General features: G+C 35.3%; 1 protein-coding gene across 4 annotated transcripts in view; it reads left to right on the top strand.

Annotated features, from left to right (window-relative positions):
- The window catches only part of TRIM24 (tripartite motif containing 24), a 132995-nt gene that overhangs the window by 108679 nt on the left and 4628 nt on the right, over window positions 1-19688 (top strand). For all 4 annotated transcript variants that reach the window (XM_072652607.1, XM_072652606.1, XM_072652605.1 and 1 more), the window contains exons 11-18: window positions 4181-4360; window positions 6200-6335; window positions 8340-8412; window positions 9115-9283; window positions 9684-10009; window positions 14533-14665; window positions 17351-17425; window positions 19033-19182. In XM_072652607.1, coding sequence (XP_072508708.1) covers window positions 4181-4360; window positions 6200-6335; window positions 8340-8412; window positions 9115-9283; window positions 9684-10009; window positions 14533-14665; window positions 17351-17425; window positions 19033-19182 — 1242 coding nt within the window. The remainder of the gene's footprint in view (window positions 1-4180; window positions 4361-6199; window positions 6336-8339; window positions 8413-9114; window positions 9284-9683; window positions 10010-14532; window positions 14666-17350; window positions 17426-19032; window positions 19183-19688) is intronic.

Here is a 19688-nt window from a genome sequence, read left to right as displayed (position 1 = left end):
ATAAATTGTACCTGATCATAATGTATTATTCTTGTGATAAGTTGCTGTATTCTTTTTGCTAAAATCTTATTTAAAATTTTTGCATCCATATTTATTAAGAGAAATTGGTCTATAATTTTCCTTTTCTTTTTGGCTCTTCCTGGTTTAGGTATCAGAATCGTATTTGTATCATTAAAAGAATTTGGAAAGATTCTTTCTTTCCCAATTTTTCCCAAATAGTCTATATAGTATTGGAATTAACTGTTCTTTAAATGTTTGATAGAATTCACTTGTGAATCCATCCAGTCCTGGAGATTTTTTCCTGGGGAGTTCATTGATGGCTTGTTCAATTTCTTTTTCTGAGATGGGGTTATTTAAGTTTTCAACTTCTTCTGTTAATCTGGGCAATTTATGTCTTTTAAAATAATCATCCATCTCATATAGATTGTTGAATTTATGAGCATACAGTTGGGCAAAGTAATTTCTTATTATTGTATTAATTTCCTCATTGGAAGTGAGTTCACCCTTTTCATTTTTGATATTGGTAATTTAGTTTTCTTTTTTTTTTTTTTTTAATAAAATTGACCAAAGGTTTATCAATTTTATTGGTTTTTTCATAAAACCAACTCCTAGATTTATTTATTATTTCAATAGTTTTTTTAATTTCAATTTTATTCCTCTCCTTTGGTTTTCAGTATTTCTAATTTGGTATTTACTTGAGGATTTTCAGTTTGTTCTTTTCTGAGTTTTTCCAGCCTCATACCCAATTCATTGATCTTCTCTTTCTTTTTTTTTTTTCTCATGTAGGCACTCAAAGATATAAAACTTACCCTAAGAACTGCTTTTGTAGTATCCCATAAAATTTAATAGGTTGTCTCATTATTGTCATTCTCTTGAATGAAGTTCTTGATTGTTTTTATAATTTGTTTTTAACCCACTCATTCTCAGGATTGAATTGTTTAGACTCCAGTTACTTTTTGGTCTATGTTTCCATGGCCTTTGATTACATGTAAATTTTATTGCATTATGATCTGAGAAGGATGCATTGACTATCTCTGCCTTTTTTGCACTGGATTGTGAGGTTTTTATGGCCTAGTACATAGTCGGTTTTTGTATATGTGCCACGTACCTCTGAGAAAAAGGTTTATTTCTTTCTTTACCCATTCAGTGTTCTCCAGAGGTCTGTCATATCTACCTTATCCAGAGTTCTATTCACCTCCTTAACTACTTTCTTGTTTATTTTGAGGTTAGATTTGCCGTCTATTCCTGTAACTCCTTAACTTCTCCACTAAGAATTTGGATGCTATACCACTTGGAGCTTATATATTTAGTAATGAAATTGCTTCACTGTCTATGGTGCTTTTTAGCAGGATATAGTTTCCTTCCTTACTTCTTATGATTAGATCTATTTCTGTTTTTGCTTTATCTGAGATTAGGGTTGCTACCCCAGCTTTTTTATATCAGCTGAAGCACAATAAATTCTGCTCCAACCTTTTACCTTTACCCTTTGTGTATCTCCCCTTTTCAAATGTGTTTCTTATAAACAGCATATTATTGAATTATGGTTTTTCATCCATTCTGCTATCTGTCTCTATTTTATGGGAGTGTTCATCCCATTGACATTCACAGTTATGATTACTATGTGTCTTTCCCTCAATCTCCTTTCTCCTTGTTTATGTTTTTCATTCTCCCTTCCCTTCCCCAGTTGAGTTTTAATTTTTGGCCACTGCCTCCCTCAGCCTTCCCTCCTTTCTTTCAGACCCCCTCCCTTTTAATCCCCTTTTCCCTTACTACTTCTTCCCTCCCTTTTTGCTTCCCTTCCCTTTTCTTTCCCCCTTCCCCTCCTATTGCTACTTGTATTTCGATACTTAACTGAGTTTGTTGTACCCTCCTTGAATCCAATCAGATGACAGTATCTCTCAAACAATGCTCATGTCCCCTACTCTCTTTCCCTCTACTGTAATATATTTTTGTGCCTCTTCCTGTGATGGAATTTGTTTTTTTTCTGCCTCCTACTTTTCACATGTCCTATTGCAATCCCTTTGCACCCTTAAATCACTTTTGTTATCATCACATCGTTTAATTTATACCCACTTCCTCTATTTATGTATGTCCCTTTTACATTTCATAATAAATATATAATTCTCAAGATTAACAAGTATCATCTTCCCTTATAGGGATGTAAACAGTTTGCCCATATTGTGTAACAAATTTTTTTTCCCTGTTTACCTTTTTATGCCTGTCTTGATATCTGTGTTTGAAGATCAAATTTTCTATTGAGTTCTGACCTTTTCATCAGGAAGGTCTGGAAATCCCTTATTTCACTGAATGTCCATCTCCTTGCCTGAGATATTATGCTCAACTTTGCTGGGTAATTAATCTTTGGTTGTAGTCCCAGCTCCTTTGCCTTGCGGAATATCGTATTCCAATTCCTTCAGTCTTTTAATGTAGAAGCTGCAAGGTCCTGTGTGATCCTGGCTGTAGCTTCTTGATATTTGAATTGTTTCTTTCTGGCTGTCTGCAATATTGTATCCTTCAGTGGATAGTTCTGGAATTTTGAAATGATATTCCTTAGTGTTTTTAGTTTGGAGTCCCTTTCAGGAGGTAAATGGTGGATTCTTTCAATGACTATTTTGCCCTCTTAGTGTAGGACTTCTAGGCAATTTTCCTTGATGATTTCTTGGATAATATTATCCAGGATAATATTTTTTCATCATGGCTTCCTGGTAGACCAATAATCCTAAGATATTCTCTCCTGGATCTATTTTCAAGGTCAGTTGTTTTTCCAGTTATATATTTTACATTTTCTTCTATCTTTTCATTCTTTAGATTCTATTTGACTGATTCTGATGTCTCATAGATTCATTAGCTTCTACTTCCCCAGTTCAGTTTTTTGTCAAATTGTTTTCTACAGTTAACTTTTGCATCTCCTTTTCCATCTGTCCTATTATTCCTTTTAAAGAGTTATTTTCACCAGTTAGGTTGTGAACTTCCTTTTTCCATTTTTCCCATTTTCCTTTTTAAGGAACTATTCTCTTCAGTGAATTCTTTTTTCATATTTTTAAAATCATTGGTCAGTTTTTCTTCTATTTCTCTAATTTGAGTTTTAAAATCCTTCCAAGAGCTCTTCCAAGAAGGCTCTTTGTGCTTCCAACCAGTTCACATTCCCTTCTGAAGTTTCGGAAGGGAGTACAGTCTCAATGCTGACATCTTTGGTATTTGTGTTTTGGTCTTCGTCTCCATAGAAAGATTCTATGGTCTTTTCAGCTTTGCTTTTTACTTGTGACAGTAACCCCATTCCTGGTTTTAAGGTAGATCTCTGCATCTGAGACACAGGGAACTCTGTCCCACAGTCTTGTTTCTAAAACTTGAAGCTTTGTGTGTTGTGGCCTCTGGTTCTTTCAGCTAGAAATTAGATGCTGCAGCTTACCTGGTGCTGAGCTGACAGATGTTTGAAAGAATAGGCCAGTTAGGTCTCCTGCAGTTACCTTAGAGGTAGCTCATTAAGTGTGGGGGAGAAGAGGTCTGGATGCCAGAGGCTCCTCTGCAGAGAGCATAGGCAAGTTCAGCTGTGTGCACTAGTGTCTTCCCGATTCCACTGGGTTCTGAGACATGCCAGGCGTCCTGGTGTTGACAGTTGCTGGCTTTACCTCCTGGGGTTCAGGATCTTCTCCTGGTTTGTTGAGGTGGGACTGTCTGGGACAGCTCTGATCCTGCACTGGTCACCTTCAACCACAGCAAGAGGAACCCTCCTTAGTGATCTCCCTAGCCTCCTGGGCTGAGAGTCTGTAACCCCCTTCTGCTGCTCCCACTGTTCCAAGGTTATTTCCTGAGAGATAATCTCTGGGCTGGTCAAGGTGAACAAGGGTAGGTAGATAGCAATTACTGATGACTCTGCCATCTTGGCTCCCGGAGTAAAAATTACTTTAAAATTACTTAAAATTGTCCTCCCAAGTTTTCTAGACTGTTGGAACCTTTGTATCATGTTAGTGATATGGAGAGGCCATTCACAAAGAGAGATTTCCCCATAAAGTTCTACATTATTTTACATTATCTTCTAATTCTGTTCATTTCTAGTTTTAACTGAACTATAAAATGTCAAGATAATATACTTTGTAGTTGATTCTGCAAGCCCAAATCTGAGTGAATCACTTCATAGTACAATGATGATAGATTGTTACTTTGCCTTCTTCCTTGCCAGTGGCAGATTAGCAGTGGACCAGCATCAACTGCTCCTTCAACAGCCAGCAGTACCACATCCACTCCTTCCAGTCCAACCATTACTAGTGCAGCTGGATATGATGCCAAGTCTTTTGGACCACCTATGATTGATCTGAGTTCTCCAGTTGGGAGTTCCTATAATCTTCCTTCTCTTCCAGATGTAAGTATATCAAAATAACTTCTGTTTACTGACTTAATTTTTGGTGTTAATACATGTTTAGGACAAAGGGAACAATGGAATAGTTTTATACCTATGATAGTTTTTTTTTTTTTTTAATGCACAAAACATGTAGTTAAAAGCATTAGAAACATAAAGGCAATTTATATGTTTGGATTCTGTTTTATACTGGAAACATTAGTTTCAAAAGGAATTTTGCCTACTTTCAAATTTACTCAGACTACCCCCAAAAAAGGATTTTCTTATTTGTGATAAGGATAAAACATTTAAGCTTTCCATAGTCATAAAATCTTAAAGCATTGTATTACTGTCCATTATTCATTCCCATATCCATTAGTTCATGTGCTACAGTCTTCTTCAGTTATCAGGAACATGTCTTTTGTAGACAAAGATGGAAATAGAAATTTTCTCTCCTTCCTGCAGTTAAGAAGTTCAGCTTCACAGAGTGACCCTGTGCCAAAGAGTCTATATCCATCCCAAGGTGATCATATTTGTTCACCCACATAGAAGGTGTTGTTGTAGATTTTTAGCAGGCCATTGCTGTGCCCCTGGCATACCCAGAACAGACTTCATTGCTCCTTTTGCAGTCCTAGACCATAGTAAGAGGACAGTTTTTTTTTTAACCCCTTCCCTCATTATTCAACAAAGGTAGTTTCATCAGGAATGAGAATCAGACAGGGTGTGATTCATCAAATATTAGGCATTTTAATTTTCTTTTTGATATTCTTAGGAGGAAGCTCATTATAAGATGAAGAAATTAAGATACTTTTTCATGCACATGATCTGACCTTCAGCTTTTTGTCTTGATAAAGCCAATAATAATTACTAGTTTTCTATAGCAATCAGGTAACAAATGTTTTTATGTATCTTGTGTTAAAGCAAGAATCTGAAGTATAATTTTGTTGCTAAGCATAATTAAACTCAAACTGGTACGTTATGCATCTTATACTTATAAGTTTGCTATATCTGGTCCCACTGATTTCTGTTGACAGTAAATTTATTGGAGAGTGGTCACAACAGTGCTTTTTCCTAAAGTGGACATGATCTTCGTCATGTTTGTAATACAGCTACAAGCTGTAGCACTTGTTCCTAAACTAGAAGTTTTTAATGTACATCTTCTGACAGATTATAAATTGCTTTCCTTTGTCCAAGGCAGGACTGATGTGACCAAGTTTTGAAAGGCCACATGCCAGCTGAGCTTTGGGAGAATTCATTTTCATTCACAGTAGTTCTAGATTAGCATATACTAATATATTGAAAGTGTGGTCTTCTGTAGGTGGAGGGCAAATCCTTGCGGAAATTAGGATGTTAAAAGTATTTCCTAGTGATTTAGAACCCTCCTAAAGAAAATTTTTGATTTTGAGAAATATTCTGTTTTTTGTTTGATGGAGGAATAAATAAAATAGTTAATAGTGAAGTAGCAACAAAAATGGTCAGGAGAGGATACAATGCTTTAAGATTTATGACTGTACTTAAATGGGTTTTATTTTGATCTTAGGCACTAGAGTTGGCACGTACATCTTTTGAGTGTGTATGTGTGTCTCTGTGTGTGTAAACAAACTTATGTATCTATGTTTTTATACAGTATTCCAGTGTATTCAAGGTAGACTATTAAGATGAATTACATCTTTCACTTCTTATGGAATTAGTATAATGCCAGAACTCCCACACGATAATGCATTTTGCTCATTTGATTTTATATGTAGGGTTGATGTGGAATGGACACATTTTGGATAAATCTAAAGTGGTTCCTAAATTGTAAATGCAGTATTCCTTAAATAAAACTGTTTTTTTTGTTTGTTTGTTTGTTTGTGTTGCAAGATTGACTGTTCAAGTACTATTGTGCTGGATAATCTTGTGAGGAAAGATGCTAGTGTAGAGCACAACCAACCAAGACCTCCTTCAAACAGAACTGTCCAGTCACCAAATTCATCTGTACCATCTCCAGGCCTCCCAGGTATAGCACTTGTTTTGGTTTTGTAGATGTAGCTTTTAATCCAGCTTGTAAATAGAGGTTTTCCTGTCTTTTTTCAATGTTTAGGGGATCTCACTGATTCCACATATTGTGATGTTAGAACTCAGGAACAAAACTAGATGATCTGGGCAGCAATCAGCTTTTTCTTACTGAATATTGATATTTTACAAATTTAAAGTGCTTTTTTTGTCATTTCAGTCATTTTATCTTTATTATGAATGCACTATGGTTAGATTCTCATTCCCCACCACCTTCTGCATCCCTGGTTAAGTGTTTTAGTAATGCTTTTTGATTGCCAAAATTTGCTTTTCCGGAGTTTTACACTGTAGGCCTCATCTGTACTATGAAAATACTCTATCATAGATAAGGTGAAAGTCAAGTGATTTCCTTATAAAACATAAATTTTCCTAGGGTCATAGAATCTCAAGTTTTTACTGGATCTACATTGATTGAAAATTCATGTTTTAATGAATTTGTCTTCAGCTATATTTATTAATGATATTCTATATACCCATTTCCTACTTTCTTTACCCAAAAAACAACAAAGAAGAGGATTTTTTTATTTTGTTTTTGTTTTTTACCTAAGCATCCTATGATAAGCAAATTTTATATTGAAATAAAGTAGTAGGGAAAATTTTCTCAGTTTGATTTATTTTTGGTTTTTAGCATTCACTTTTATATGATTTTGAGTTCTAAATTTTCTCCCCTCCCAGTGCTGCCCCTTTGCCCCCAAGACAGCATGCAGTCTGATATAGTCTATACATGTACAATCATAGCCTAGGTCCATAATGTGGACATATGTCCACATTAGTCACGTTGTGAAAGAAGAATCAGAACAAAAGGGAAAAACGACGAGAAAGAAGAAATAAAAAATAGAAAATAATATGCTTTAATCTATATTCAGACTCCATAATTCTTTGTCCTGGTTTAGATTGCATTTTCCATCATGAGTCTTTTGGAATTGATTTAGATCATTGCATTTCTGAGAAGAGCTAAATCTATTAAAGTCAGTCATCACACGATGTGGCTGTTACTGTGTACAATATTTTCCTGGTTCTGCTGACTTCACTCAGCATCAGTTCATATAAGTCTTTCCTGGTTTTTCTGAAATCTGCCTGCTCGTCATTTCTTGTGGAACAATAGTAATCCATTATAGTCATATGCCACACATTGTTCAACCATTCCCCAGTTGATGGGCATCCCCTCAATTTCCAATTCTTTGCCACCACAAAAAGAGCTGCTATAAATGTTTTTATATATGTGGGTCCTTTTCCCATTTTTATTATCTCTTTGCATATTGCTAGATCAAAGGATATGCCCAGTTTTATAGCCCTTTAGGCATATTTGTAGGAAACGTTTCTCAAAACAATTTACCAGTCATTCGAATGATGTGTTTAAATACTCATATGAAGATGCATAGCTTATTTCTAATATTCTTTCCATTTTTAATTACATCCCTCAAATTTTGTTGAGTCATTCCTGTTTTCACTGTCACCCACCATTCTAGTTCTGGCTCTGTGTTAAAGCACTTGACACAGCCTCCTTGACACAGCACTGTTAAAATAGTCTTTGTTAAATACTGTTTCATTGTGTCTTTCCTCCTCTAGAAATCTTTAGTAGTTTCCTTTTGCCTTCCTCATCAAACCTAAAGACTTAGGCTACCTATCTAGAGCATATTCGGAATATGCTTTTTAATTAGGGTTGTTCTGTTAATCATATACTCATTCATCTTTGCTTATGTTTGTTCCTACAAGAGTAATTCCCTCTTGCCTTCCACCATTCTGGATCCTATGTGTATTTTGTCCGGTTCTATTCTTTTAATAACTATATATTTCTCTGTATCAAACAATTTAGCACTTACTTATACTCTGTTTTGTACTTTTTGCTACTGTTAAGTACAAGTTGGTCTTGTTTTTACATTTTTGTTACGCTGCTCCTTAGTACACAAATAACACTCATTATACATCTTTTTTCTTTTTTTTAAAGGGCCTGTAACTATGACAAGTGTACACCCACCAATCCGCTCACCTAGTGCCTCCAGTGTTGGAAGCAGAGGAAGGTAAGCTGACTAGTGTATAAAGATAAACATACTGTAACAAGATTCATTTTGCTGATTCTTTTATGTTGCAAATGTTTTGCTTTATTTATTTCAAATTACCTGATTAATAAAAAAATAAGAGGGCATTTGCAATGAAATAGTGTGTGGAAATGAAGTATGAGTAATGTGAATTGAATAGAAGCAAAGGTAGCATTTTCATTGTGAAATAGTATAGACAGTAAATTTGTGACTAGAACTTTTGTGATGACCAAAAATAATGGGGGGGGGGGTAATTCATAAATAAATATACAATACCTGTTTACTCTAGTCACAAATACTGCTCAGAAGGGGATTCTGGGACAAAAAATACAAATGCAAAATTCATGAGTTCAAGGCCAAAATTGAAAATGGGCAAAGGTTTTGTTTGTTGTCATCTTACTTCCAAAATATTCTCACTGTATTCTTCATTCATGTATATAGGTAGCTATCTGTCTGTCTTGACATTTTTCCTTTAGAGACAAAAGTAGTTATTCTAGACAGCCTTGCTATTGATAGTACTTCCCCATTAGGGCAACTTGGTTTCTGTTACTAGGTAGTTAGTAGGAATGATAAGTGTAGACAGCCCCTCCGTGTTGTCACATACTGAGGATATCCTCCTTGTAATGTTACAGATAATCTTACAGCATATAGACTTTTTTTCTCTCTTCCTTTTCTTTTTTATAGCTCTGGCTCTTCCAGCAAACCAGCAGGAGCTGATTCTACACACAAAGTCCCAGTGGTTATGTTGGAACCTATAAGAATCAAGCAGGAAAATAGTGGCCCACATGAGAATTATGACTTTCCTATTGTTGTAGTAAAGCAAGAAACAGATGAAGAGCCTAGATCTCAAAATGTAATCTTATAAATCATAGCTACTATTCTTAGTTTGAAGGGTGAGATTTTTATAGCTGTTAGAATGCTAGTATTTAAGCAGAGAAATAAATCTACCACAATTGGAAAAAATTATGACTTCTTTAAAAATTGGTGTTGCGACAGTGTCAGTAAGTATCATGAATAACATTTTGTAACCTTGTAACACATTTTGATATATAATTTTGCCAACTTTATTACAAAGCGGGATTTTTTGAAAATTGGTTTATTCAGAATGTGTAGTGTGCGTACTATTCAAATGTCATGTTCTTTCAAGGTAAGGGGAAAAAAGCAGCCAAGCAGAGTGACCATAATCTTGGAGGGGAGGGGGTTTAAATTGTCTTTTTCAAACTTTTTTTTTTCTTTTTCCTTTTCTTATGCAGACTAACTTTCCAAGAAGCATACTTACCTCGTTGCTCTTGGACAGTAACCATAACACCACATCGGAGGAAGCTGTTTTAAGAACAGATGCTCCTGATAGCACCGGGGATAGACCAGGACTTCACACAAGTCCTTCCAATGGAAAGTCTGGATGGGGAGGTGCCTCACAGAAGTCACCCCTTCATGGTGGAGAAAGTAGAAAAGAAGATGACCCCAATGAAGATTGGTGTGCCGTGTGTCAGAATGGAGGAGAACTCCTTTGCTGTGAGAAATGCCCTAAAGTATTCCATCTTACGTGTCATGTGCCTACATTGATGAATTTCCCTAGGTAAGTTGTATCTCTGCAGCTCATTCTTACTGTCCTTTACTCAGTATGTGCTGCAGAAATTGGATGTTGGTAGTGCCTCTGTTTAAACAGTTGTTAGTAGTGTGTCAGCTGTCGCCGAGATGTCAATTGTTTTTTTAGCTTTAAGTGATAGTATTTGGTAGGTTACCTGGCTTCCATAAAGTAAAGTTAAAGGGGGGATCTGCCATCATACTTTTGTATTTACTAATTTTTTTTCTATTTTAATTTTTTCCTCAGGAAACTTATTCAATGAATATTATTTCTCTTTTGTATAGAGCACTGTGTTAGCTGAATGTGGTATAAAATATAAGTAAGGCATTATTTAATGTTTTCATCAAGCCTACATTTTATTCTTGGACTACATATGATCACTGTATGTACCTGTGTATTCTTAATTTTATCTTTATAAAATGTTTTACTTTAACTGCATTTTTCAATTTTTATGAATCAGTCTTAGGATATGGATAGAGCTTTGTCATAGCTTAGAATTTAGGGAAGCTCAGGATTGGTAACAAAATGAAAAGGCGATAATAACTTTTACAAATCCATTTTTTAAAATGTTCAATGAATGTAAGAAAGTGTTGCAAGTCAGTACAATCGAATTCCACTCCTTAGTTTTGTGTCACTTTGGCATTGTGAATTTATAAGAATTTTGCATATTGCTTCTACTTCCTTGCATCTTCCTTCCTTAGCCCTCATGTTCTATAGAAAGTGTACTTTTGGACATCAGCCCCATACCACCACCTCCTTGGAGGGAGAAATTTTTGCTTTCCTAAATTCTTCCATGCCACTGCATTTTGCTGGCATTCCACCAAACAAATAAGGGGATTGAATTAATTATATTACCTCTTCATTCTTTAATCTATCATCCTGCAACCTAAAGCTCCGTCCTTTTTTTTTTTTTTAGGCACTTGAATGAGCTGAACCTGTTCTGTAGCATCAGTTACATTAATAACCATCAAGTTCTCATTTCTAGATTCCAGCAGAACAATTGTACCTAAAGAAGTTCAGTTTTAGATAAAGTATGACTTAATCTACATCCCCCTTTTTACTTTCCTATCTTTTTTAATTAGCCATTCTGCAAGTCTCCCTGTCTTTTGTGAAAAAAAATAAAGAGCACCTTTGATATTATTCACATAACTAGAAGATGCCTTTAAAATTAGCCAATCTAACTTCATTCCCTATATTCACTAAACCTTTGCATTTCTCTTAAAATACCCATCAGCCTACTATGAGCCAGGTACTATGGTACACAAAGACTAATATAAAATGTTCCTGCCCTAAAGGAGCTTTTGTTCTGTTAGAGAAGATTATATTTACATTATATTTACATATTTACAAGTTGCTAAGGAAGGAGTCAGGAAAAGCTTCTTCATGTATGTAGAAAGTGGTGTTTGAACAGAAGTTTTTAAGAAACAAAGGGTTGGAGGTGAGAAAGGGAGTTCATTTCTTGCAAAGGTGTGGAGACAGGAAATGTTAACATTAGTTGTGAGGACTAATAAGATAGCCTGCCATGGAGTATGGGAAGGAGATCCCAGAAATGGAGGTTGAACTAGGTAGTCAAGGGTTTTAACAATTAAACAGAGATACTTAATATTTAATTTTAAAGAGTGTATGTATTTATTATCAGTTTATAACATTCAGTTCATAACATTCAGTTCCACCAGCTGTTGAGTTTTACATTTTCCCCTTCTCCCTCCCCAAGATAGTGTGCAATCTGATATGTGATCTACACATACATTAACATTAAACATATTTTCACATTAGTCATGTTGGAAAGAAGAATTATAACCAGTGGAATGAAACAGAAAAAAGAAGAAACAACAAAAAAGAGACAACAAATAGTATGCTTCTATCTGCATTCAGACTCTAATTCTTTCACTGAATGTAGATAGCATTTTCCATCATGAGCCTTTTGGAGTTGCCTTAGAACCTTGCATTTCTGGAGGCTTTGAATGGAGGAGCTTTGACTTTGTTGTCTTCTGTTAGCATGTCCTGGTCTTCTTGTCACTAAAGTAAGATTCTATAGTCTGATTCTTTTTCCAGATTTTGCTCATTTCCCCAGCCATTTACTTGACTTTTCAGCTCTTTCTCAAGGTAGTTCTCTGCTTCCAGTGGGGGTGGGGTGTGTACTGTTAGCTGCTCAATCCCCCCACAATTTGTGGGCTTAGGGCTCCAGAAACAAGTGGCTGCAGCTGCCCCTACTGCTGCTGTGGCTGCCATGGGTTCCTCTCCCCCCTCCCGCTTCTGCAGGATCACTGCACTCTCCTGCACTGGTCATCATCAGCATTTTGGGGTTGTGAAGTCTGGAAACCACCACAAGTGTGAGAGATTCAGTCTCCCCAAGGCCTGCTCAGATCCCCACTGTGTGATTGCGACCCACACTGGACTGCACTGTACTCCCAGCGTGGCTCCATAGAGACTTCCAGGCTGTCCTGGCCTGGAGATTTGCTTCACTCTGTCATTCTGTGGGTTCTGCATCTCCAGAATTTGGCTGTGCCCTGAACCTTGCATTTCTGAGAAAAGCCAAGTCTATCTTAGTCATTACCTAAGCTGCTGGGGGAAGAGTCAGGAAAACAGTCAGTGTAGCTGTTATTGTGTACAGTGTTCTCTTGGTTCTGCTCCCCCTCTTCAACATCAATTCATGTGAGTCTTTCCAGGTTTTTCTGAAGTCTGCCTGCTCATCATTTCATCATATTCCATTACATTCATATACCACAACTTCATTAGCCATTCTCCAATTAATGGGCTTGTCCTCAATTTCCAATTCTTTACCACCCAAAAAGAGCTGCTATAAATACTCTTGTACATGTGGGTCCCTTTCCCATTTTTATGAAGAGATTTTTAATGTTTCATTATAAAGGCAGGGATAGGGAGCCATTATTAGTTGATTGGGGGATTGGCGTTGCGAGATCTGTATTCCTTTTTGTTTCTTTAAACACTTATTTAGTATATATAGGATGAATTGGCAATGAGAATGATTTGGAACAGAGATGCCATTACAATAGACAAGAGATAATCAGGGTCTAAATTTTTGTGGTAGCCTTTAGAATAAAATGAATAGGACATATAGGAGAGATGATCAGTTAAATAGATATCTGGGGTGAGAAAATATTTAAATCTACCCTAGTGTAGGCCTTGATCACCTCCTGTATGAGCCTTCTAATCCCTTTAATCCATCCTCTGTACCATCAGCACATTATGATGTTAACTCAGACCTGTTCAAAGCTTTCCAGTGACTCTCCAGTGCCAACTAAGCCTTTAATCTTATCATGAATCTTAAATTTAACCACAAAATCCTCTTATAAAGTCATTCCACTCTGTCTTTTTTCACAAAATATTCAGTGATACCTCTACAACATCCCTCACATTTATCTCTTTGTCCCCTCTGACCCTTTCACCTGGATTTTTGCAATTACCTTCTAATTATTCTCCTTGATTCTTATCTCCTATAAAGTTTGATATGTCAAAGCACATCTCTAACCATGTCACTACTCAAAAAACTTCAGATTTCTCTTCTCCTTGATATAAAATGCAACTTCCTTGACCTGGCATTTAAAGCTCTCCACAATCTGGTGTCCTTTCTGTGTTTCTAAAACGTTTATAGTACTGTGTTGTATGTACTGCACACTTCAGCTACAAAGGTCCTCAACTCCATGCATTAGTGTTAAGCTGATCTCTGTTCCATTGAATGGACTTGCTTACTCCTTCACCTCCACATCTTAGAAGCAGTAGCGTTCTTCAAGGCTTAACTCATTATACCTCTTACTTAAAGCTCTTTCTTTTCTCTTTTGCTCTTCCCCCCCCCCCCCAATTCTTTATGTTAGTGTTTAGATCAGCTTATTTGTAAACATGTTATATTTCTCTAGCACAGCATAAACTTCAGGAGCTGAGATATTTCACTTTCATCTTTGTATCTCCAGCACCTCACAGTGTATTGTACATAGTCAGTTAATTTCCTAATTTAGAGAAACTTGAATCTTTTGCTTTGACCTGATTTACTCCCTTTGCCCCCTTCAAAGCTACCGTGTATATTTCTGACTTTTTAAGTTCATGCTTTTCTTCTGCCTATAATGCCTTCCTGTCTTCTTTGTCACATTGTACATGCTGTGGATTTGGTACCATTACTAAATCTAGGCAGGATTTAAATAGAAAGGACCTCTTCTTTTGAGTACCTATAGCACTTCTTGAATTAGTATTATATGACTTTTAAAATGACTTTATCATGTGATTATCATCATCTCGACTACATTGTGAAGCCCAAGGAGGACCATGATCCAGTATTATATGTATAGTATAATACACAATAGACATTTCTTGAATAAATGCTTAATATAAATCTACTCTGTACTTAGATTGATGGAAAAGAGCAGATTGATTTTCCTCTAACTCTTTATTTATAAAGAGGGAGAGAAATGCTTCTAAAAATTACATACTGGGGTAAATATAATTCAGAAAAATCCAGGATTATATTAAAAATTCAAGAACTGTCATTTTTCCCCTAGTGGAGAGTGGATTTGTACTTTTTGTCGAGACTTATCCAAACCAGAAGTTGAATATGATTGTGATGATCCCAATTTCAACTCAGAAAAGCGAAAATCTGAAGGCCATGTGGGATTAACACCAATAGATCAAAGGGTAAGTTTCAGTTCAAAGTGATGGCCAGCCTTTGAATGTACCTCTTAGTGAAGGCTTGTCTCACATTGAAGAAGAAATGTTTTGGGGATAAGTTGACTGTAAAGTGATTTTTTCCCCCTCTAAATTAAAATCCTTTTTGGTAATGAGTTTGCTTTTATAATAAAATGCTTCCCAACAAGAATATCACTCAGGACCTTATGTTAAAAATTTACTTTAACATTTTTGTTTAGGTTTTCTGAAAATTAATTGGTGTCATTTCAGTTAATTTGGAGAAATAAATTTTAATTAAAATAATTATAGTAATAAATTACATACTATTATCAATATTCAGGGCCTCTAAGATCCCTTTTAGTTGTAAATATTATGAACCTTTGAAGTTTTTTTTCCTAGGAAGAAAATATCACCCTATATTTTACCAACATATTAGGAGTAAATTGTGTGTGGGGAGCAAATATGGGAAGGTTGGTGTACATTGGCCAGGAACACTCAAAAAAAATAAGTGTGCTGAGACACCTTTTTGAATCTGTAGATACCATAAACACCACAGACTCTTCCAGTTTGTACCAGTGCTCTTGTGCCATAATCAAGAAAAGATTTTGATCTTAAAGTACCTATTGCAAACCCATTTCATTTCCTTACTCATCATAGACAAGTTTGACAGAATCCGGTCCTAAAAGGCTATGGGGGTAATTATTTAATTTCTTCTGTTGTGGGTGATTTAGTTATTCCTTGGCCTTTCACATCCTTTACCAAGTTCATATATATTCCCAGAAAAAACAATTAGACCTTCAGTTTTTTGCAGATCATGTAAACTTAAAATCATGTAGCTCTATATTTTATTCACACTTTCATCACATTTCAATTTTCAAAATATTATGTTCAGCAAATTACCTTAATCAATATGATTTCTTCATAAGTGAAAGTTATAAAAATGTGTTCTTCTTTGTTCTCTAATCACCAGTATAGAAACATAGAATTACAGTGGAAAGTGACATCAGAGGGACGTCTTAATTCTCCTCTGAGATCCTCCTCTAGAATATCCCTGACAAATAAGACCATCCAATCTGTGCTTGAAGAACCCTAGGAATACATTGCTTCCATGTTAGTTGCCAACCCATTCTATACATACATGCATGCATGCGTGCAAATATATATTTTAGTAACTCTTTTGGTTAGAAGGTATTACCTTCTCTTGAACCAAGGCCTGCCTTTTCTTATCTTTCACCCATTCAACCAGATTCTGTTCTCAGGAGCCAAGGAAAATGATGAAATAATGGTAATACTTTATGTTTTTCCTGAAGTCTTTTCCAGTACAGAAACACCCCCAGTTCCTTTACTCAATATTATTTCAACAACCGTTACCAAATTCTGCTTATATTACTATTAATCAATATCCTTTCTTAAATGTAGCACCCAGAATTGGGCATCAGACTTCAGACCACTTGTGATTAGGGTAGAGGATGAGAGAAACATCTTTTTCTTGATTATGTTCACAATGCTTCTATTAATGTATTCTAAGATTGCATTAACTTTCTTGAATACTGCATCACCCTTATATTAAGGTTATGGTTCACTGTTATGCCACCTCTTTTGCCCCTTTTTTTCCCTCCACATAATTGCTTTTGAGACATACTTTTTCACCACTTTTTTTTTTAATCAAACTACAAGTAGCTACATATACCCCTGTTACATTTCATTTAATAACTTTCAACTTATCCTGGATTTTAGCCTTCCAGACACTATTTCAGGAGGACCTTAGCAACTTTTTCCCCTCTTTGTTATCAGCTCTTAATTCCATGATTTATTTTCTTTGGCCTTAGTCTGTTATTGTAGCAATACTGATCTCCTTAGACGTACTTTCCTTCTTTCATCAGTATCATTTGCTACTGTGGGTCCAAAATTATATTCCTGAGAAACATATTCTTCTTAACCTAGCATAGTTTTTGCTTTATAAATCCTACTTATTTAAACATTTGTTCTCCCAAAGTCTAATACATGTGTCAAATTATGCCTAGAGTTCCCAACCTATTTCCCTTTGAAAGTGTCTGTCATTTTTTTCTTAATTGGTCAGAATCATTCCTAAAATACCAGTTCCATTGATCTATTTAGGTTCATATTCTGGAAATTTTAATTTCCTACAAAGTAGGTCAAGAATTAGTCAACTCATCTTTATGTGCCTCTAGCAGATGGTCAGTTTGTTTTTTTGATCATTATATGATAACATTATAGTTTTGTGATCTGTAAGAGGAACTTTTCCATTTCTTAGAGCTAGTCATAACACACTAAACAGTTCCTTCAGTGTAATTATTATTCATTTGTATTTCATTGATATTTACCTGGTAATGATTTATGTTTTCATAAAAAGTAAGTGGCTTACCAAGCACTTCTCATTGCTTTCTTTTATGACCACAAGAAACTGTTCCGCATCTTTCTTAGCCTTACTCTTTTTACTCTGTTGATTATCTCCAATTTATCCTGCATATATCTTGTTTGTATATAGTAGTTTTCATATTGTCTCTGGTTAGACTGTTAGCACCTTGATCAGATACTGTTCTTTGCTTTCCTTTTTATCCCTAGCACTTGGCACAGTACCCAACATATAGCATGCTTGTTGACTGAATGACTGTTAAGTATGCATTTGCCATTTGTGAACCCTGTTTTATTATGCTTTAATTTTTTGTTCAGAAGTGTGAGAGACTGCTTTTGTTCCTTTACTGCCATGAAATGAGCTTGGCTTTTCAAGATCCAGTTCCTTCTACAGTAAGTATTCAAGTCATACTTAGTTCTTATAATAAAAAGAAATGTGATTTGTCTATTAAACATTGGGAGCGATGGTTCTTTTGGCTAGTACACTGTTTTCCAGGGTTTTTTGTTTAGTATTTATTTGCACACAAAACCTATGAAACTTTAGATTAAGACTCAGTACTCATTTAACATTTTCAGTTTAAAGATTCTCATATGCTTACTTAAAGTTTCTATATTGTTGGCCACACTTTTCCTAAATGAACTTGAATTCTTAACTCTTGTATTGTACCTTCCCTTTCTGTAGCAGTTTCGTAGCAAATTTACTGTTGCTTTTTCAGGAGGCTTGGGTAATATTTTTGTTGTTTGTATTTACAAGAAAGAAGCAGCACTCTTAGCAGGAGCAGTATAATTTATAACAGTGGTGTCAAACTCAAAATCAAAGAGATTCCTGTGGGCACAAATTGACTTAAAAATCTAATACAACTTAGATAATGCTGATTTTTAGGATTCTGGTTTTGTTCAATATTTCCTAATTACATTTTAATCTAGTTTTGCTGCTCATGAGTCTGACACCTTTAGTATTATATAGTATGCTTTGTTCTAGAAAATTATTGCCTGAAACAGTGACATTATTTCAATTCACACTGCTTATTTCCAGTGGGCTGGGATAGTTACCATATTTTACATAATTATAACTTTGAGCAATGCAAATTCGAATACATGAACATTTCAAAAGTTCAGTTATTTATAGTATTTGTGACCTAGCAGTAGTCTACAAAAATAGAAGCCTGATTAACCCTAATTACAATAGAAAGAATGCTGGATTTTTCAACTAAGGGGACCTGCATTCTAATCCTAGCTTTGTCACCTGTATAATCTTCAGCAAATTACTTCACTAACTACTCCAGTCCTCAGTTCCTCATCTGTATTTTAAAGAGAGCATTAGGCTTATTTGATTTCTAAGGTCTACAAATCTTAAATCTATGATTGTATTATCTCGTGTGTTGCCCAATAGACAATGCAAACTCAAGATAAATAAGACAGAAAAACTTAGCTTTTGCCCCAAATCATACAGTTTAGTGAAGTTTCCTTTATAGGTTTACATTTTAAGTATCTCTTCCTTAAGTCATTTCATGGTGTTGGGAAGGTTGTAATTTGCTCATTTGTCATAAAGTTTAAAATGTAAATAAATACCATTTGTGGTGGGAGATTGTAACTTATTGCCCAACCTTTTCATGCTAATAGTTGTGTGTAGCCACTAACGAGTAGCTAGAGACAAAAGGTACCCAAGAATGGCAGGTGTAGTGTGGAGGCTTCTGAGGTACCAGAACAACCTTCCCTTGTTTATTTTCCTGGGCCTTTGCCTGTTTGCTCATCTTAACTTTCTAATCACCGAACCTAAAGCCTGCTGTAGATTGTGCTGTAACTCTTCCAGTATTTCCACTTAATTTCTGTTGCTTATATGTGCTATTTGTAAATCACTACTTTAATGAAAACCGTATATAACAGTTGGCAAATAGCATCTTGAGGTGTTTTATCTAAACTCCAGAAATTGACAAACACATAATCTCTCTTGTGATAAAGCATTCCAAGGAGTAATGATACCTGATTTATTTTCAAAGGTGCCTGATTATTACAAAATAATTAAAAATCCTATGGACTTGTCTACCATCAAGAAGAAACTCCAAGTGGATTCCCCAGTGTATACAAAGCCTGAAGATTTTGTGGCTGATTTCCGACTGATTTTTGAAAATTGTGCTGAATTCAATGAGGTAAGAAGAAAAGAACGGTGCTATTTTAGAAATACTCAATTCAAAAATAGCTAAAAATGTTTTCGATCTTACAAAGACAACTATATAATCATTTTGCTATGAATCTGCAGGAGTTCAGGTTAATCAGGAGTGGGTTTGAAGGCAAATTTTCTACTATCTTGAGAAAGAAGCTTATCCATTTGAAAAATAATGTTGTCATCACAGAAAACCTAGATAATTATTTTTTTTTAAGTAACATCCTAAAATTTTCTCTGATATCAGTGCCAAAGAATACCAGTAATATTTTTGATTGAGGGTTTGAGAGGTCAAAGTTGTATGAACAGGAGCTTGTCTTTTGGTTGGGTTATCTCAACTTTTTCATATTCTCATATTTTCAGACTTTTTATGGTGTTTTGTTGGAGATGATTTGCATATATTTTATGCTGTCTTAATAGGATAAGGGGTTGTTTGTGTTTTGAAATTACCCACTTCACTTCAAGGGGTACTTTCTTGTTTTGTTACTGATG

Source organism: Notamacropus eugenii, chromosome 3 (assembly GCF_028372415.1).
Source record: "Notamacropus eugenii isolate mMacEug1 chromosome 3, mMacEug1.pri_v2, whole genome shotgun sequence".
Classification (NCBI taxonomy): Eukaryota; Metazoa; Chordata; class Mammalia; order Diprotodontia; family Macropodidae; genus Notamacropus; species Notamacropus eugenii.
The sequence above is the reverse complement of the archived record's forward strand: the minus strand, read 5'-3'. Positions and strand labels throughout refer to the sequence as shown.